Source organism: Brassica napus, chromosome C6 (genome assembly GCF_020379485.1).
Source record: "Brassica napus cultivar Da-Ae chromosome C6, Da-Ae, whole genome shotgun sequence".
Lineage (NCBI taxonomy): Eukaryota > Viridiplantae > Streptophyta > Magnoliopsida > Brassicales > Brassicaceae > Brassica > Brassica napus.
In genome coordinates, this window is record NC_063449.1 from 12,915,035 (window position 1) to 12,930,892 (window position 15,858).

At 40.0% G+C, this 15,858-nt stretch overlaps 1 protein-coding gene across 1 annotated transcript; it reads right to left on the minus strand.

The window, feature by feature from the left end:
* Positions 1-5,312: 5,312 nt before the first annotated feature.
* Positions 5,313-5,717, minus strand: LOC106393613. Its single transcript, XM_013834298.1, has one exon. The coding sequence runs from the start codon at positions 5,715-5,717 to the stop codon at positions 5,313-5,315; it is 405 nt and encodes a 134-aa protein (XP_013689752.1).
* Positions 5,718-15,858: the final 10,141 nt, after the last annotated feature.

Here is a 15,858-nt window from a genome sequence, read left to right on the forward strand (position 1 = left end):
CAGTGTTGATCTATCTCTCCAATTCTAAGCTCTCTCCTTTCAATGGTGGCTTCTTGCTTCCTCCAAATTAGGTCTAAAAAGGTCTCTAGGCAAGTCTGCCTCTAAAATGATACAAAACCCTAATAAATAGCCTAACAGGCGGCCAAGAACTTTTTAATTGTAATTATTGAAACTTTTGTGAAACTTGAAATCTTCTAATTTGTCATTAAATCTCAGGTGGCTTCGCTGTCGATCGATGAGAAGAGGTCAACATCGATCGATATTTGTTGGCAACCGTCGGTCGATATTTCTTGGTAACCGTCGACCATCTCATATTTCCAGCAAAGCTCAAAAGATCTCCAAATAGCTCCATATACATCATTTTCTTCTAGTTAGTACCTGAACCTGTAATTACTCTAAATAGACTCTATATAATAGTAAATATATCTTAAAACATTTATAAACCATGGCTAAAATGGGTAAAATCCTTGGTCTATCAGCCTCTAAACAACTTATCATTTCTAGCTTTCCAGATGTACAAAATTATCCAAGGATAAGGGTCCCTATCATCTTCTGGCTCCATAATACTATTCTTCCTCCAAAAAAGGTAGTCCATATTAGCATAAATACTTGATACATGGAAGATTTGAGTGCTCGGTGGTGTTGAAGATAATTCCCATGCTTGTAAGGCCGGTGGGCATTCAAAGATCGCATGAGTAACAGTTTCATGTGGCTCACCACATCTTGGGCAATAATTATTGCATCGCATATTGCGACGTACCAGATTTCTTATTACCGCTATCTGTCCTGAGATTAGTTGCCATATAAGATGACAAATATTTTGTGGAGCATTCACCTTCCAAGCAAAGGCTTGGAGTTTGGTTAAGCTGGGTTGTAGAACTTTTATATCCTCCGTAGCTCTCATCAAATTTGTAGGAGCCCAATATCCAGACTTGACAGTATATTGACCATGTTTGGTGTAACTCCAGCAAAATGTATCACGTCGGTGAGTAGGGCTTATGGCCAAACTCTGAATTATCGATATATCCTCTTGATCCACATATTGTTCCAATAATCGAGCATCCCACTCTTTTGATTCGAAATTAATAAGACTGCTGACGGTCATCTTTGGGTTTACTACTGGGACCCGGGCATGAGCCAGCCTTGTTGGCATCGAAGGAATCCAATGATCCTCCCATACATTAATTTTATATCCTGAATGCACTTTGCTTCTAATACCCAAAAGTAATAGCTTCCTCGCAGCTATAATACTCGTCCATACATACGATGGGTTATCCACTGCACCAGTTCGCAACGGCAAACTCAAACGATAATATTTTCCCCGAAGAACTCTCGCCACTAATGAGTCTGGAAATTGAACAAGAGGCCAAAGCTGTTTAGCTAAATGAGCTAGATTGAATTCATGGATCATTCGGAAGCCAATTCCTCCTTCCTCTCGCGGTGCTCACATTTTTCCTATTTTGCTCAGTGAATTCCTCTTTTTGATGGATTCGACCTCCACCAGAATTGGACAATGGCACTCGCTAGGTTCTCACATATCTCCAAAGGAAGCAGGAAACTGGACATGACATAAGTCGGAAGAGCTAACAAGATATATTTGATTAAAACTTCCTTTCCTCCCTTAGATAACCATCGACCACTCCAACCATTCACCCTGTGTACTAGTTTTTCTTTTAAGAAAGCAAATAGTTTACACTTGAATCCACTAATATCCTCTGGGATTCCTAAGTAGGAGCCCAACCCGCCTTCGTTTTGAATACCAAGTGTATTTTTGATCTGCTGTCGATCATTCGCTGGAATCCTTTTACCAAAGAGTAATGAGGATTTATCAAAATTAATACATTGACCTGATGCTTTCCCATATTTCCTGACTACTTTCATAACTTCTTCACATTCACGGGGCTCCGCTTTACAGAAGAAAAGGCTATCATCAGCAAAGAGAAGGTGTGATACTGGGGGGCTAGCACGTGCGACTCGCATACCCGTTATCTTCCCTTGATTCTCTGTTTGATTAAGAAAGCTAACGAGCGCTTCCGTGCATAGAATAAATATGAAAGGAGACAAAGGATCTCCGTGACATAAACCTCTTCCAGGGATAATGTTTCCCCTTGGTTCTCCATTCATGAGAACTTTATACTTGACCAAGGTGATGCATCTCATAATCCAGTCAATCCATATCTCTGAAAAACCCATCTTTCTCATGACTGCCTCAATGAATGACCATTCCATCCTATCATATGCTTTGCTCATATCAGTTTTTATGGCCATTCTCTTAACCCGTCCTCCCGGTTTGGTTCTTAATGCGTGAAACATCTCCTGAGCTATCATGATATTATCTGTAATCTGTCTACCAGCAACAAAGGCTGACTGAGTCTCAGATATCCACTGTGGAAGAACTTTCTTCAATCTTTGGCATAAGACCTTAGATATTATCTTATAGCTGAGATTACATAGACTGATAGGTCTAAACTTTGTCATCTCATTTGGCTTCGTTGTCTTCGGGATTAATCAGATGTTCATGTCATTCAGGCCATGCACCATTGTCCCCTCAAAAAGGAACTGATTAACTATACGAATTAAATCATCTTTGACAATATCCCAAAACTGCTGGTAGAAGAGAGCTGTCATTCCATCAGGTCCTGGTGCTTTTTATGTGTGCATAGCGAACAATGCTAATTTGACCTCCCATTCAATTACTGGATCTGTAAGATCTTCATTTATCGCCCCAGTAATCATTGTCGATACCTCTGATACCGCATCAGCTATATCCTCTGGGTTGGAAGACTCAAATATTTGTCTAAAGTAGCTAGTAGCAATGGCTACTAGTCCTTCCCTATCCTCCACCACATTTCCATTTTCATCTAGGAGTTGTGTTATCATATTCCTTGCTCTTCTTTGCTTCACCAATGCATGTAAATATTTTGAGTTCCTATCACCTTCCCTTAACCAGAGAACCCTACTTTTCTGTCGCCAAAACATCTCTTATGCCTTAAGAGCAGCAGATAGTTCCTTAAGAGCGTCTGCTATTTCCTCAGAGGTAGCATCATCATTCAAATATAGTCCCTCCACCTTCTCCTTAAGCTCCTCTACTAACTTTTCCGAATTCACCTTGTTTTGACTCCTCCATTGACTCAAAGCTTTTCAACAGCTAGCAATATGTTCCATTATATTCGCTTCAGGAGGCAAATCCTCTGACTTCCATCCTTCCAGGATGACTTTCCTTAGCTCCTCATTATCCTGCCAGCGTTTATCAAATTTTAATTTCTTATTTTTCCTCACTGGTTTTGTGAGAATGTCTGCTAGGACCGGACGATGATCCGAGCTCCAAAGCCTGAGATACTTAACGGCTGAATGAGGAAACTTTTCATGTAAATCCTCATTCCCCACTGCTTTATCCAATCGGCATCTAACAGTTGTCCCTCCTGATCTTTTCCCAACCCACGATAGCATATTCCCAGTAAATGGAAATTCCAGCATGCCACAATCACTCAACATTTGCTTGAAGGGCAAGAAGGAGCTATCAGAGCGCCTTCTGCCTCCTTCCTTTTCACTATGATCAGTTATTTCATTAAAATCACCTATCATGAACCAAGGTCCATTTCGTGTTGTTGAGAAACGCGTAAGACATTCCCATACCTGATCCCTACATTCTAAAACATGGTCTCCATAAACAAATGTCATAAAGACTTTTATTCCATCAATGACTGCCTCAATGTCAATCATTCTGTTATTCGAAAATAAAACATTAACTTGAAATTCATCCATAAATAAAAGAGCTAATCCTCCGCTAAGGCCAAGTGGCTCAACGGTAAATAAGTGATCAAATCCTAAGTCGGCCTGAATGTTTTGCAACAGCAGCCTCCTATTCTTCGTCTCAGAAAGAAACACGAGTCCTGGGCGATGCTTCTGACACACCTCCGTAGGGCGTCAAACTGTGAGGTTGTTTCCAATCCCTCGACAGTTCCAACTGAGTGTCCTCATAGATAATCTCGTGATGAGTTTTTGGAACCCATCAATACATCACCTTTGGACGAGCTACCTCTCTGCTTCTTCGAACTCTGGTAATGTCGCCTTGACCTACTTGAGTCTCTAGTCGTATGAGCTCCTTGAGACGAAGAGGAAGACTTGCGAGGAGATCCCCGACGAAGGATCTCAAATTTTTTACTTTGCAAGCCCAATGGGACATTCGCTTTAGTGCCTTGCTTACTGATCTTCACCGCTTTAGCATCATGCCCTCTAGCATCATGGCATGTAGTCTTCATGCTCGCCACATGCTGAGCCGTGGTGTCCTCCATCTCTTTGAGGTCCAAACCAAGTAAATCCTCATCTGGCACGTCACACTCCATCAATGCATCCTCATGGTGATCCTCATTGTCCATATCGTTCAAAGCTCCAATGATTTGATTATCTCCAGCAGTGGTTACCGGTTCCTGATCACTGAGATTCGTGAATGAGGGATCTAGTAAGCCCTTTAGCTCGCTTTGTAACATTCTCATCCATGTCATGGTCGCCTCGGGATGGCGTAACAATATTGCTAGCCAGTCTTTTAGCGTTGTTACCCTCTCCCGACCTGAGACCTTGTTGAGCATTAGAGCCATTTAGACCATTGTTTCTTGTGGGAGAAGTTTGTTCATAGGGAACAATCTCACGAGCGCGTACCGATGTTATTGTATGCTTGGTCATCTCCGCTTTCTCTTGCCAAGTTTGCTTCTGATGACGGTCATATGGACCTTTAGAAGCTCGAGAACCCCCATATCTGTCACTCCTAGAAAGATCATTGCGGCGTCGCACGATCCTATCTGTATGTGTGCCACGTAACTCGCCAGAAGGAGGTTTCCTCTGCGCATACTTCCTATCGTCCTCACCATACCCTGAACTGATTGAGTTTCTGGTAGATGTTTCCATGCGTGTCACGTAAGGCTGACGGGAGAGTGCACTTGCCCAATGATCATTGTTGAAGTTGTGGCGCTGTGACTGTTCCTTTGGAAGCTGCATCCTCGTAAAGATACCAGGACGCTCTGTTTGTGGTTGAAGTCGAGACCGCATGTCCGAAGAGGGACAATGATCCTTCTCATGCGTAAGCATACCACACGTAGAGCAGTGTTTAAAAAGCATCTCATACTTTATCTCAATAGTTACCTCATCCCCATCCTTCTACTCTACTTTCCGTGAGAATTTAAGGGGTCGACGAGTATCCACATCGACGAGCATACGGCCCTCAGCTACGTCCAAAGTGTCAACATGAAAATGGCCTCGTCTTGCACCACTGTTTTTGAGATTTTTATCCGTCCAAAGATGCAAAGGAATACCAATCACTTGAACTTTAAAAGGGATGATCCAAGGTAATCATCGTGAACGATGGGTTCCCACCTCACCAACACAAACATGCAGAAGTTGAAATGAAAAGGACCATGTCGAAGAACAGAGCTGAGATCCTCTTCCGAAGTGAAATTGAGAAGAAACTTCCCATTGCCCAAGTCATTGGCCGTAATGCGATCTGCCATGCCCCATTGTGATGGCATCTTCTGGAGTAGCTTATCGACATTTTGTTTCTTAGGGTTGAGAATCTTTCCAATAAGTGATAAGCTAAACTCATTGACGATTAATGTATCATCCTGATCCGTCAGTTTGATCGGCGCATCATCATCCTCGTAAAGGATGCCCTTACCTTTTATGTCCGCCGTGTGGCTAGAGCGGTGCCTGTAAGATGACCCCATACGAAGATATGGAGATCAGATCGCAGGTATGAAGAGATCTGTGTTACGGCCTGGAGAGCTGGAGTGTTCTGAGCACAAGTGACCGTAGATGATCTGAGATGATAGGGGCCGGGAGCGCAATTGAGAGTTCTGATAATCCCCACGTCGATGAACGTGGTGATTAGATGGAGATCAAAGTTTCAAAGGAAACTTCAATCTAGAGGATTCGCCAACAAGAATCAAGCCATCAAACAGACGATGTTTGGGAGATACGGCACCGGAGAGGCTTTCCCGGAGCAAAGTGAAACGCTTTGAGCACATGGAGTGTGGATAGTTTCCCTTGCGCTGATGCAGAGCCCGCAGAGTGCAGGATCAGCGTCAAAAAGGTCCGGAAGTTGAGATCGCCATTTTCATCTCTTCGAGAGCGGCTAGGGTTTTGTTCCCTTCTCTAATGTAAAAAAAAAAAGTTGTCACTGTTATTCAACCCTCCTATTATCTTTTTATAATATAAAACTTGCTATACAACATACGAGCTTTAAAATAATTTTGGGCTTTTGGACAGCGAGTTTTAAAATATACATCTAACTTAATAATTCAAATAAAGTAAAACAAGATGGTCCTCTTAAATAGATTAGATCATTTTCCGCGCCACACGCGGAAAATTTCTATTTAAATTTTAGTAGTAATTTTGCTATGTTAAAATAAAATATTATAAAATCTTCATGTGTTTATAAACTATCTAGTGTATAATATATAGTATAAGAGGAAAGACATATTCGGATTTTTTTTGTTGGAATATTACATATACTTTTATCTTACAATGGTCATGACCTAACAATCGTTTTTGAATTAAAATATTCTTAAAATATATAGTAAAATGTGTGCACAATCATAAATCTAAAATAAAGATATGCGAACTAATATATATTAATAGTTTTTATATATTAAAAGAATTTTAATGACAGTTTTAAAATTTTATTGCAGATCAAAAAAATATTCTTTATATTATAGATATTTTAACAAAAAAAATATGAATATTTCTAAAATTGTTGCATTTTCGGGTTCAAAGAAACCACATAACTACTAAATATTAAAAATTATAAATTTCTTCATCTTGATTATATTTTGCTAAAGTTTTAAATATTTACAACAAAATGTTCATCTTGATCCTTCACGATTCAAATTTGGGTTAGTGGATGGTTTAATCACCACATCATTAATACCTACATGCGGACGGAGGAAGAAGATGAATCGAAAGCCTATAGTTTGAGCCGATATCGTGACGCGTTTCAAGAATGCACAGTTTCTATTATTTAGAATGGGTTTCACCAAGCTTTATTTTAAAATCTTGTGCAATCAAAAGCCCAAACAAAACTTAAACTTGAATAAATAAAACGCTCTGTGTTGAGTCAAGGGACACATGTCGCACCAGGAAACTTCGAATTAATTATAGGGCAGACGACGTGGACATCTTGGAAGAGAAGCAAACTGTTCTTTATATTTAAACTAGGGTCGGCCCGGGCTACGCCCGGGTTTTTGTTTGAATTTAAATTTTGATTATATATTTAGTATGTTTATTTTAAATATAAATTTTATAATCTATCATAAACATATAAGTAGCTATCGACAAATATAAAATAATTTTAAATTATTCAATCTTTTTGTCTTACGCTATTCAAAAAATTTTGTATCCATTTTTTTGTTATTGAAAATTATATATAAGGTGAAGAGCAGAATGATCAAAAATTAATTAAATTTTAGTTATGGTGTTTAATTGGTTAAATTGTTTTAATGTTTACTTAAAACTATTTATAACATTTGTTTTCAATTAGTCTCTAAGTAATTTAATGGACTATCCCCTTAAATTTACAACCAATAGTATATTTTAAAAAAAAATAATTAATTTTTTCAAAAATTTATGATTATATAACACCAACAAAATTTATTTAACCCGATTTGCTTAACTAATTGATTTAGTTAATGAATTAGTTAAATTTTAAACTGAAACTTTCTCAATGAGAAAAAAAAATGAGAAGAAGCATTTAATGTTTTTTATAAAACTGTAATGACCTGGTTTGCTTAACCAATTGGTTTAGTTAATGAATTAGTTAACATTTAAACCATAGCATTTCTCTAGTTTTTTTAACTGTGTGTATAAGTGTTCATACATATCTGATTATTTATCTTTTGGTCAAAACATAGCTAATTATTTAATACCTATTTCTATCAAAATAACATAGTAATTTGATAAAAAAAAAATAGTGATTAGTGTAAGGCTATTGTATGTTTTTATTTCAAAATGTAATGCAGGACTATTTTGTTGGTATTGCTTTTTTTTTTTAGTATTTTCTGGTTCTTGGTCTTTAATATTTGTTGTGTTAATAGTCCTGATCTTTTATGAGTATTGTAAAGGGCTTTTTGCAAAAGTAACTCAAAACTTGAAGTCAAACAGAAAACTAACCTTTTCTTTTGACTCCTTTTTTTTTGAGATTTTAACCCCACACCTGCATTTTATCTACGAAAATGCCATTAACATTTTTTTTTTTTTTTTTTCGAAAATGGCTTCTTTACTGTCTCAACCTCATCTTCTTCAAGTATTTACAATATTGCCACTGCAATGAATAGTGGCAACAACCTTGTACGAACTGTTTGGAGCTTTTAATGCCCTTTAATGCACGTAAATCTCTTTACACTCTCTCTGTTTCAATTGTTATGAACTAAAAACAACATTTCTTTCACTTTCTCTCTATATTCATCCAAAAAACTCAAGCTTTTGATTCAAAATATGGGCTATGGTTGACAGAGCCATATTTCTTTCGTTTTTACTTACGGTTGCTTTCGTTTGAGGTTCTGGGTGGTTGGAGAAGACCCTGTGTGCAAACGAAGTCATCTCACCTAGTTTAAGGTACGAATTTGAATTTTTTTTCAAGATCTGTTCGCGTAGAAGACTTACTAGTAAGTCATCTGTATGTAGAAGACTTACTGATGAGTCTTCTGGTCAAACGGACGACTTAAATTAAGTCGTCCAGCTTTGTTTGTTAAAAAAAACACTCCAGACGACTTATATATACGTCGTCTACGAGAAACGGGCTAGTTTTGCATTTGACCGAATCGTGTCAGATCTTTGACTATTTCTGGACGACTTATAATTCAGTCGTCTCTGGGAAAGTTAAAATTTTAATATTTTATGAAAACTTGACGACTTACGTGTAAGTCGTCCTAGGTTAGTTTTGTAATTGAAAAATAAAACTTCATAATTTAACTTTAACCAGACGACTTAATATAAAGTCGTCCCTCCAGAAGACTTAATTTAAAGTCGTCCGGGGAAAGCAAAGTCGTCCAGAATTTTTCCCAATTTTCTGGTCAAACCTTGCTTATCCCGGACGACCTTAAATTAAGTCGTTTAGCTGGACGACTTTCATCTAAGTCGTCTGGAGAAAGTTAAATTTCAAGTTTTATTTTTCAATTACAAAACTAACCTAGGACGACTTACACGTAAGTCGTCAAGTTTTCATAAAATATTGAAATTTTAACTTTCCCAGAGACGACTGAATTATAAGTCGTCCAGAAATAGTCAAAGATCTGACACGATTCGGTCAAATGCAAAACTAGCCCGTTTCTCGTAGACGACTTATATATAAGTCGTCTGAAGTTTTTTTTTAACAAACAAAGCCGGACGACTTAGAATTAAGTCGTCCCTTTTAATTTTCAATTGCAAAAGTGACCTCTTTAGACGACTTACCTTTAAGTCTTCTGGACGACTTAATGCTAAGTCGTCTGCGGCAATGTTTATTGAACTTCTTCATTTTCTCTATGTTTACTAATGTGTTTTATTTTGAATATTTGCAGATGATTTTTCAGTTACATGCAGTGTATGGAGAATGGTTGTTGAGAGATTTCCGTTGGGATTTTGTGGTTGATGATCTCAAAGGAGCAAGATTGTTTTTATTGAATGAAGATTCAACACATGCTGAACTTGTTGCAATGGCTCAAGAAGATTATAACCTGGACATGAGAACAGTGAGTGTGGAGATTAGCTACTCATTACCAGCAGAAATGATGATGGCTCCAGGCAGTCTTCCCATTCATGTTACAAGTGATAGACAAGTTCGAAACTTGCTGGAGATACTCAAAACCCATAGAGTATGTCTTTGTGTATCAAGCCGCAGCAAGGTCGAAACGGTTTCAGAGAAAAGGGATATTGATGAAGCTGGTGAATGGGAAAAAGATGTTGGTGATAATGATGAAGCTGGTGAATGGGAAGAAGATGTTGGTGGTGATGATGAAGATGTTGGTGATAATGAGTTTGTTGAAGATGAAAATCAAGATGGGGAGGAGGAAAATGGGGAGGAGGATGCTGATAATTCTATTGTTGGTGAAACGGATCAGAATGGTGGGGATTACAGTCTTTATGGAAAGGTTCCAGATGAGGACGAGGAAGATGATGATAATATTTTTTTTGAAGAAATCCAAAAGGCATATGATAAGACAAATGCTATTGAAGGAGGAAAATCGAATGGTACCATCTATGTCAACCAGAGTTTTGTTAGCAAGGGTGCACTGCTTTCAGAGCTGCGGTTGGCAGCAGTGAGGGGTAAGTTTTCTTTCAGATTATACAAATCAACGAAAACTCTCGTTGTGGCAACATGTCCGGTTAGCTATTGTGGATGGAAGGTCAGAGCGAGTGTCAAACATGGGACAAACACGTTTTGGGTAACAAAGTATGTGGAAAAACATTTATGCTCAGCGGGAGACCGAATCGCTCAGCGGAGACACTGTACTCCGAAGTATGTAGGTAGTCTTTTCATTGATCGTGTTGGAATCATTGATGGGATAACTCCGCAGCATATCACTGATGCAATGAGGAACATGTTTGGCATGGCGCTTGATTACACCACTTCATACAGAGCACTGTTATATGCACAAAGATTGGTGAGAGGATCAGCAGAAGAAGGGTATTCGCGTCTGGCATCATATCTCGAGCAAATCTCCATTGCAAATCCTGATTCTATCACGGCGATAGAACTTGATTCTATGAAAAGATTTAAGTATCTATTTCTCTCTTTTGGAGCTTCTATCAAAGGTTTTAAGTATCAGAGAAGGGTCATTGTGGTGGATGGAACTCACCTAAGTGGAAAGTATGGAGGAACTATGTTAGTTGCAGCCGCACAAGATGGCAATTTTCAGATATTCCCATTGGCTTTTGGGATCGTGGATGAGGAAGATATACCTTCTTGGGAATGGTTTTTCACAAAATTGGCTAGTTGTATATCTCATGACAAGCCTCTGGTGATAGTCTCCGACCGGCACAAGGCCATTAAAAGTGCGTGTGATAAGGTGTTTCCTTGGGCAACCCGAGGAATATGTTATTATCACCTTCAAGATAACATTGTCAAAAAGTTTAAAGGGAAACATCTCATGTACTTGGTGAAAGGGGCTGCTTATGCTCACACGGTTTACGATTTTGACCGGTACATGGCTGAGATACGGAGTGCAAACCCGGAACTTGCAACGTATTTGGAGAAAGCCGACGTCAGGCTATGGTCAAGGGTTTATTGTAAGGGGAACAGGTTCAACATAAAAACAAGCAACATTGCTGAATCTATTAATTCCGCACTGAAGCGAGCAAGAGGATTTCCGATTACGTTCCTGCTGGAGTTCATAAGGCAGAAGTTAGGAAAATGGTATTGGAAAAGGAGACAAGATGCTTTGAGTCTCACAACTGAACATAGCCGGGCTGTTGAATACTTGCTTGCTGTTCGAGAAGAGATAGCGGGTATGATGACGGTCGAACCAATTGATGGATGGCATTTCTTTGTCAAAGGTGGCAAAATGGACTGTGTGGTTGATTTGGAACATGCAAAGTGTGATTGTGGTGTCTATGGAGTGGAGAAAATACCTTGCTCTCATGCTATAGCTGCTGGAATACATGCTGGTTTGCATATCTCCACACTTGTATGTCCACTGTACTCAAAGAATTATCTGTATGCAGGATACTCAGAGAATATATATCCTATCGTGTCACAACATATTGAGGAACGAGAATGCTTTCCTCCAGAACTAAAGCGTGGTCGGGGGAGACCGAAGAAATCAAGATGGCAATCTTGGTTGGAGCTATCTAGGATGAGAGGACACAAACCCAGGAAGAAACACAGGGCACGGAGATGCTCAAACTGCAAGGAAACTGGCCATACGAAACCACAATGTACACAACCAGTTGACTAGTTGTCCAGACGACCTAAATTTAAGTCGTCCCGTCTTGATTACCCGTCTAGACGACTAAATATTTAGTCGTCCAGTGTATTTTATTTTTAGACGACCTTCTACTAAGTCGTCCAGTGTATTTTATTTTTAGACGACCTTCTACTATCCCTTCAAGTGTATTTTATTTTTAGACGACCTTCTACTAAGTCGTCCAGTGTATTTTATTTTTAGACGACCTTCTACTATCCCTTCAAGTGTATTTTATTTTTAGACTACCTTCTACTATCCCTTCAAGTCGTCCAAACCTTCTAGACGACTTATTTGTAAGTCGTCCAGTTGGAAAACCTTCCAGACGACTTATAATAAGTCGTCCAAACCTTCTAGACGACTTATTTGTAAGTCGTCCAGTTGGAAAACCTTCCAGACGACTTATAATAAGTCGTCCAAACCTTCTAGACGACTTATTTGTAAGTCGTCCAGTTGGAAAACCTTCCAGACGACTTATAATAAGTCGTCCAAACCTTCTAGACGACTTATTTGTAAGTCGTCCAGTTGGAAAACCTTCCAGACGACTTATAATAAGTCGTCCAAACCTTCTAGACGACTTATTTGTAAGTCGTCCAGTTGGAAAACCTTCCAGACGACTTATTTGTAAGTCGTCCAAACCTTCTAGACGACTTATTTGTAAGTCGTCCAGTTGGAAAACCTTCCAGACGACTTATTTGTAAGTCGTCCAGTTGGAAAACCTTCCAGACGACTTATTTCTTCCAGACAACTTATATCATGTTCAAATACAAAAATCATGTTAAAAAATCATGTTCAAATACAAAAATCATGTTCAAAAATCATGTTCAAATACAAAAATCATGTTAAAAAATCATGTTCAAATACAAAAATCATGTTAAAAAATCATGTTCAAATACAAATCTAATCATACATGCCCACGAACTTATCACCATCCACATTTTCTTTCAGATGCTGATCAACAAGCTCCTTCCATATATCCACCGCCATATTATCCCTCATTTTCTTCGCGTTGCACCTAGCAAAGTCTTTAGGGTCAAAGGAGCCCCCGAGCGCATGACATTCAATGTACTTTACAGTGTACACGCCACAATCACCATTGTTGGCCGTGGGTACACCTTTCAGCGGTCTCTCATATGTGTATGGCTCCAACCCGTATTTGACCCGCATTTCGTCGGTGGCTGCGCACTCAACAAGCAGATAAGGGACCATCTGGAGAAAAGGCTCCATTATCGCATCCCATGCGTCTGGTACACTAGATGAAGGTATGCTGTCCCAGACGACTATGTGCCTCTTAGGGATCGATATCCAAATAGCAACCCAATGCTTGTCGTCCAAGTTCACTGGCGCATAGATATCATCAATGTCCTCCCCCCACTTCTTGTTTGATTGGCAAAATGAAGGTATTGATCCGTCATAAAAATACGACGCCCCACCAGGTAGAACTCTTCCTAAACCTTTGTGATCAGGTTCCGATGTTTTGAAGAGCTGATACTGCTCTCTCCAAGACTGAGAAAAGTTGTGATCCAGGAAGCACATTCGCTCGCTCCTGAAAGCTTGTGGGTTCTCCTGATACCTCTGCCTTAGCACATTAATCCAAGCATCTATATGCTGCATATTAAATATAACAAGTTAGAAGTTACCAGACGAAGACGACTTAATTATAAGTCGTCTACGTGGTCGTCCAAGTAGACGACTTTCCAGACGATTTATCTTTAAGTCGTCTGGAAAGTAGTCTACTTGGACGACTTTGTAGACGACTTAAATCGTGTGCAGAAGACTTACGCAGTCTTCCAGCCATCCTCTGGCTGTCCGGAGGAAGTGGTACCACCTTGTTGGTGATGTACGTGGTTTGTCCTCGATCTTAGTTAAATAATGACTGCAAACAAAAAAGCAATCAGTTTTGGACGACTAAATCAAGCTATTATGGGTAAAGCAATCACTTACGGATCAGTTTTCAACCAATCAGCGAGTTCCTTCAACTTTTCTTTGTTTACTGGCGGAAATGGATTATAGGCTGCCACTTTATCTTTTTTTTTCTCTGCCATATAAGGAGATCTCACAGTAGGAGCAGGTTTCTTCGCTCGTTTACTCTTTGCACGCTTGTCCAATACAACCAGGCTCGGTTGTGAAACTGGATCGCTTGGCTCGGTGGAAGCGAGGCTCGGTTGTTGATCTGTGGAAGCGAGGCTCGGTTGGTGATCGGTGGAAGTGACAGCAACAATCTCTTTGGAGGTGACACCATCTGCTTTATTTACCGAGTTCGCCTCGGTTGCTGTATCCTCCGGCAACCATCTCTGCAATAAAAGTTGCACACAAGTTAACCCTGGACGACTTAAATAAAAGTTGTCTGGACGACTAGTTGACCCTGGACGACTTAAATAAAAGTTGTCTGGACGACTAGTTGACCCTGGACGACTTAAAATTAAGTCTTCCGTGGTCAACTAGTCGTCCAGACAACTTACGTTTAAGTCGTCCAGGGTCAACTAGTCGTCCAGACAACTTTTACAGTCGTCTGGACAACTAGTTAACCCTGGATTTGATACTAACATATTTGATTTGAGGAGGCTGTTTCTTTTGAGGAGGAGGCTGTTTCTTTTGAAGAGGAGGAGGCTGCTGCTGTTTCTTTTGAGGAGGAGGAGGCTGCTGTTTGGTTTGATGAGGAGGAGGCTGGTTACTAACCACGGTTTCATTGGCATGAGGGGTAGCCTGTTTGTTTCTACCCCCGGTTTCTTTGGCAAGAGGGGTAGGCTGTTTATCTTGAGGGGTAGCCTGATTGGTTAGAGGTGGAGGGGTAGCCTGATTGGTGACACCAACCTTCTTCTCCACAGCTTCCAATCTATCAGACAACTTCCTAAACTCCCTCATGCACTTATTAAACCCTTTTTTCATAGCCTCAGCTACGCCCTTGAACATAATTTCCAACTCCTCTCTGGTCACCCCTCTAGCCTCTTCTCTAGCCTCTTCAGGAGCCTCTTTACGAGCTTTCTTCCGAGGTCTTGGATTGTCTTCCTCCTCCTCCTCCTCCTCCAACACAACCATCTCTTTGGCCTTCTTCGATGGAGTCACAACCTTAGGTTTTGTATTGACCTTAGTACCAGTGACTTCCCAGCAATCCATGGTCCACTTCCACGGTCTCCGCTCATACATGACTTTAATGATGTTCTCCGCGGGCAGGTCCTCAACCTCAGAGTCCCATTTTGGCCACATTTCACTAATGTCCTTCTCAACAAAGTTGATCACGCGGGTCTGCAGTAAATAGAAGAATCGAGTTAGATATTTGAAAAAAAATACTAAATAGACGACTTAATTATAAGTCGTCTACTAAGTCGTCCAGCTGGAAGACCTTCCAGACGACTTATAATAAGTCGTCTAATAAGTCGTCCAGATGGAAGACTTTCCAGACGACTTAATTAAGTCGTCCGATAAGTCGTCCAGCTGGGAAGACTTTCCAGACGCCTTATTATAAGTCGTCTAATAAGTCGTCCAGATGGAAGACCTTCCAGACGACTTATAATAAGTCGTCTAATAAGTCGTCCAGATGGAAGACTTTCCAGACGACTTATAATAAGTCGTCTAATAAGTCGTCCAGCTGGGAAGACTTTCCAGACGACTTATTATAAGTCGTCCGATAAGTCGTCAAGCTGGACGACCTTCCAGACGACTTATAATAAGTCGTCTGCGCAGTCTTTTGGATTGAAGTAAATACCTGACTCAAGATAGCAGCTTTCATTGATCTGCGGCCTCTGCTGCCCTCGTAAGCCAGTATCGGTGGAGACGGACTGTCTGCTCTGGGACCACCAATACTAGCACCCAATTCCGGCATAGCTGTGTACGTCCAGACTTGAAGAACTTGTATAAACCCATCCACGGTGTAACAGCCAGCAATTTCTTTGTTCCACAAAGAGTCCATCAGCACCTTAAACGCGACTCT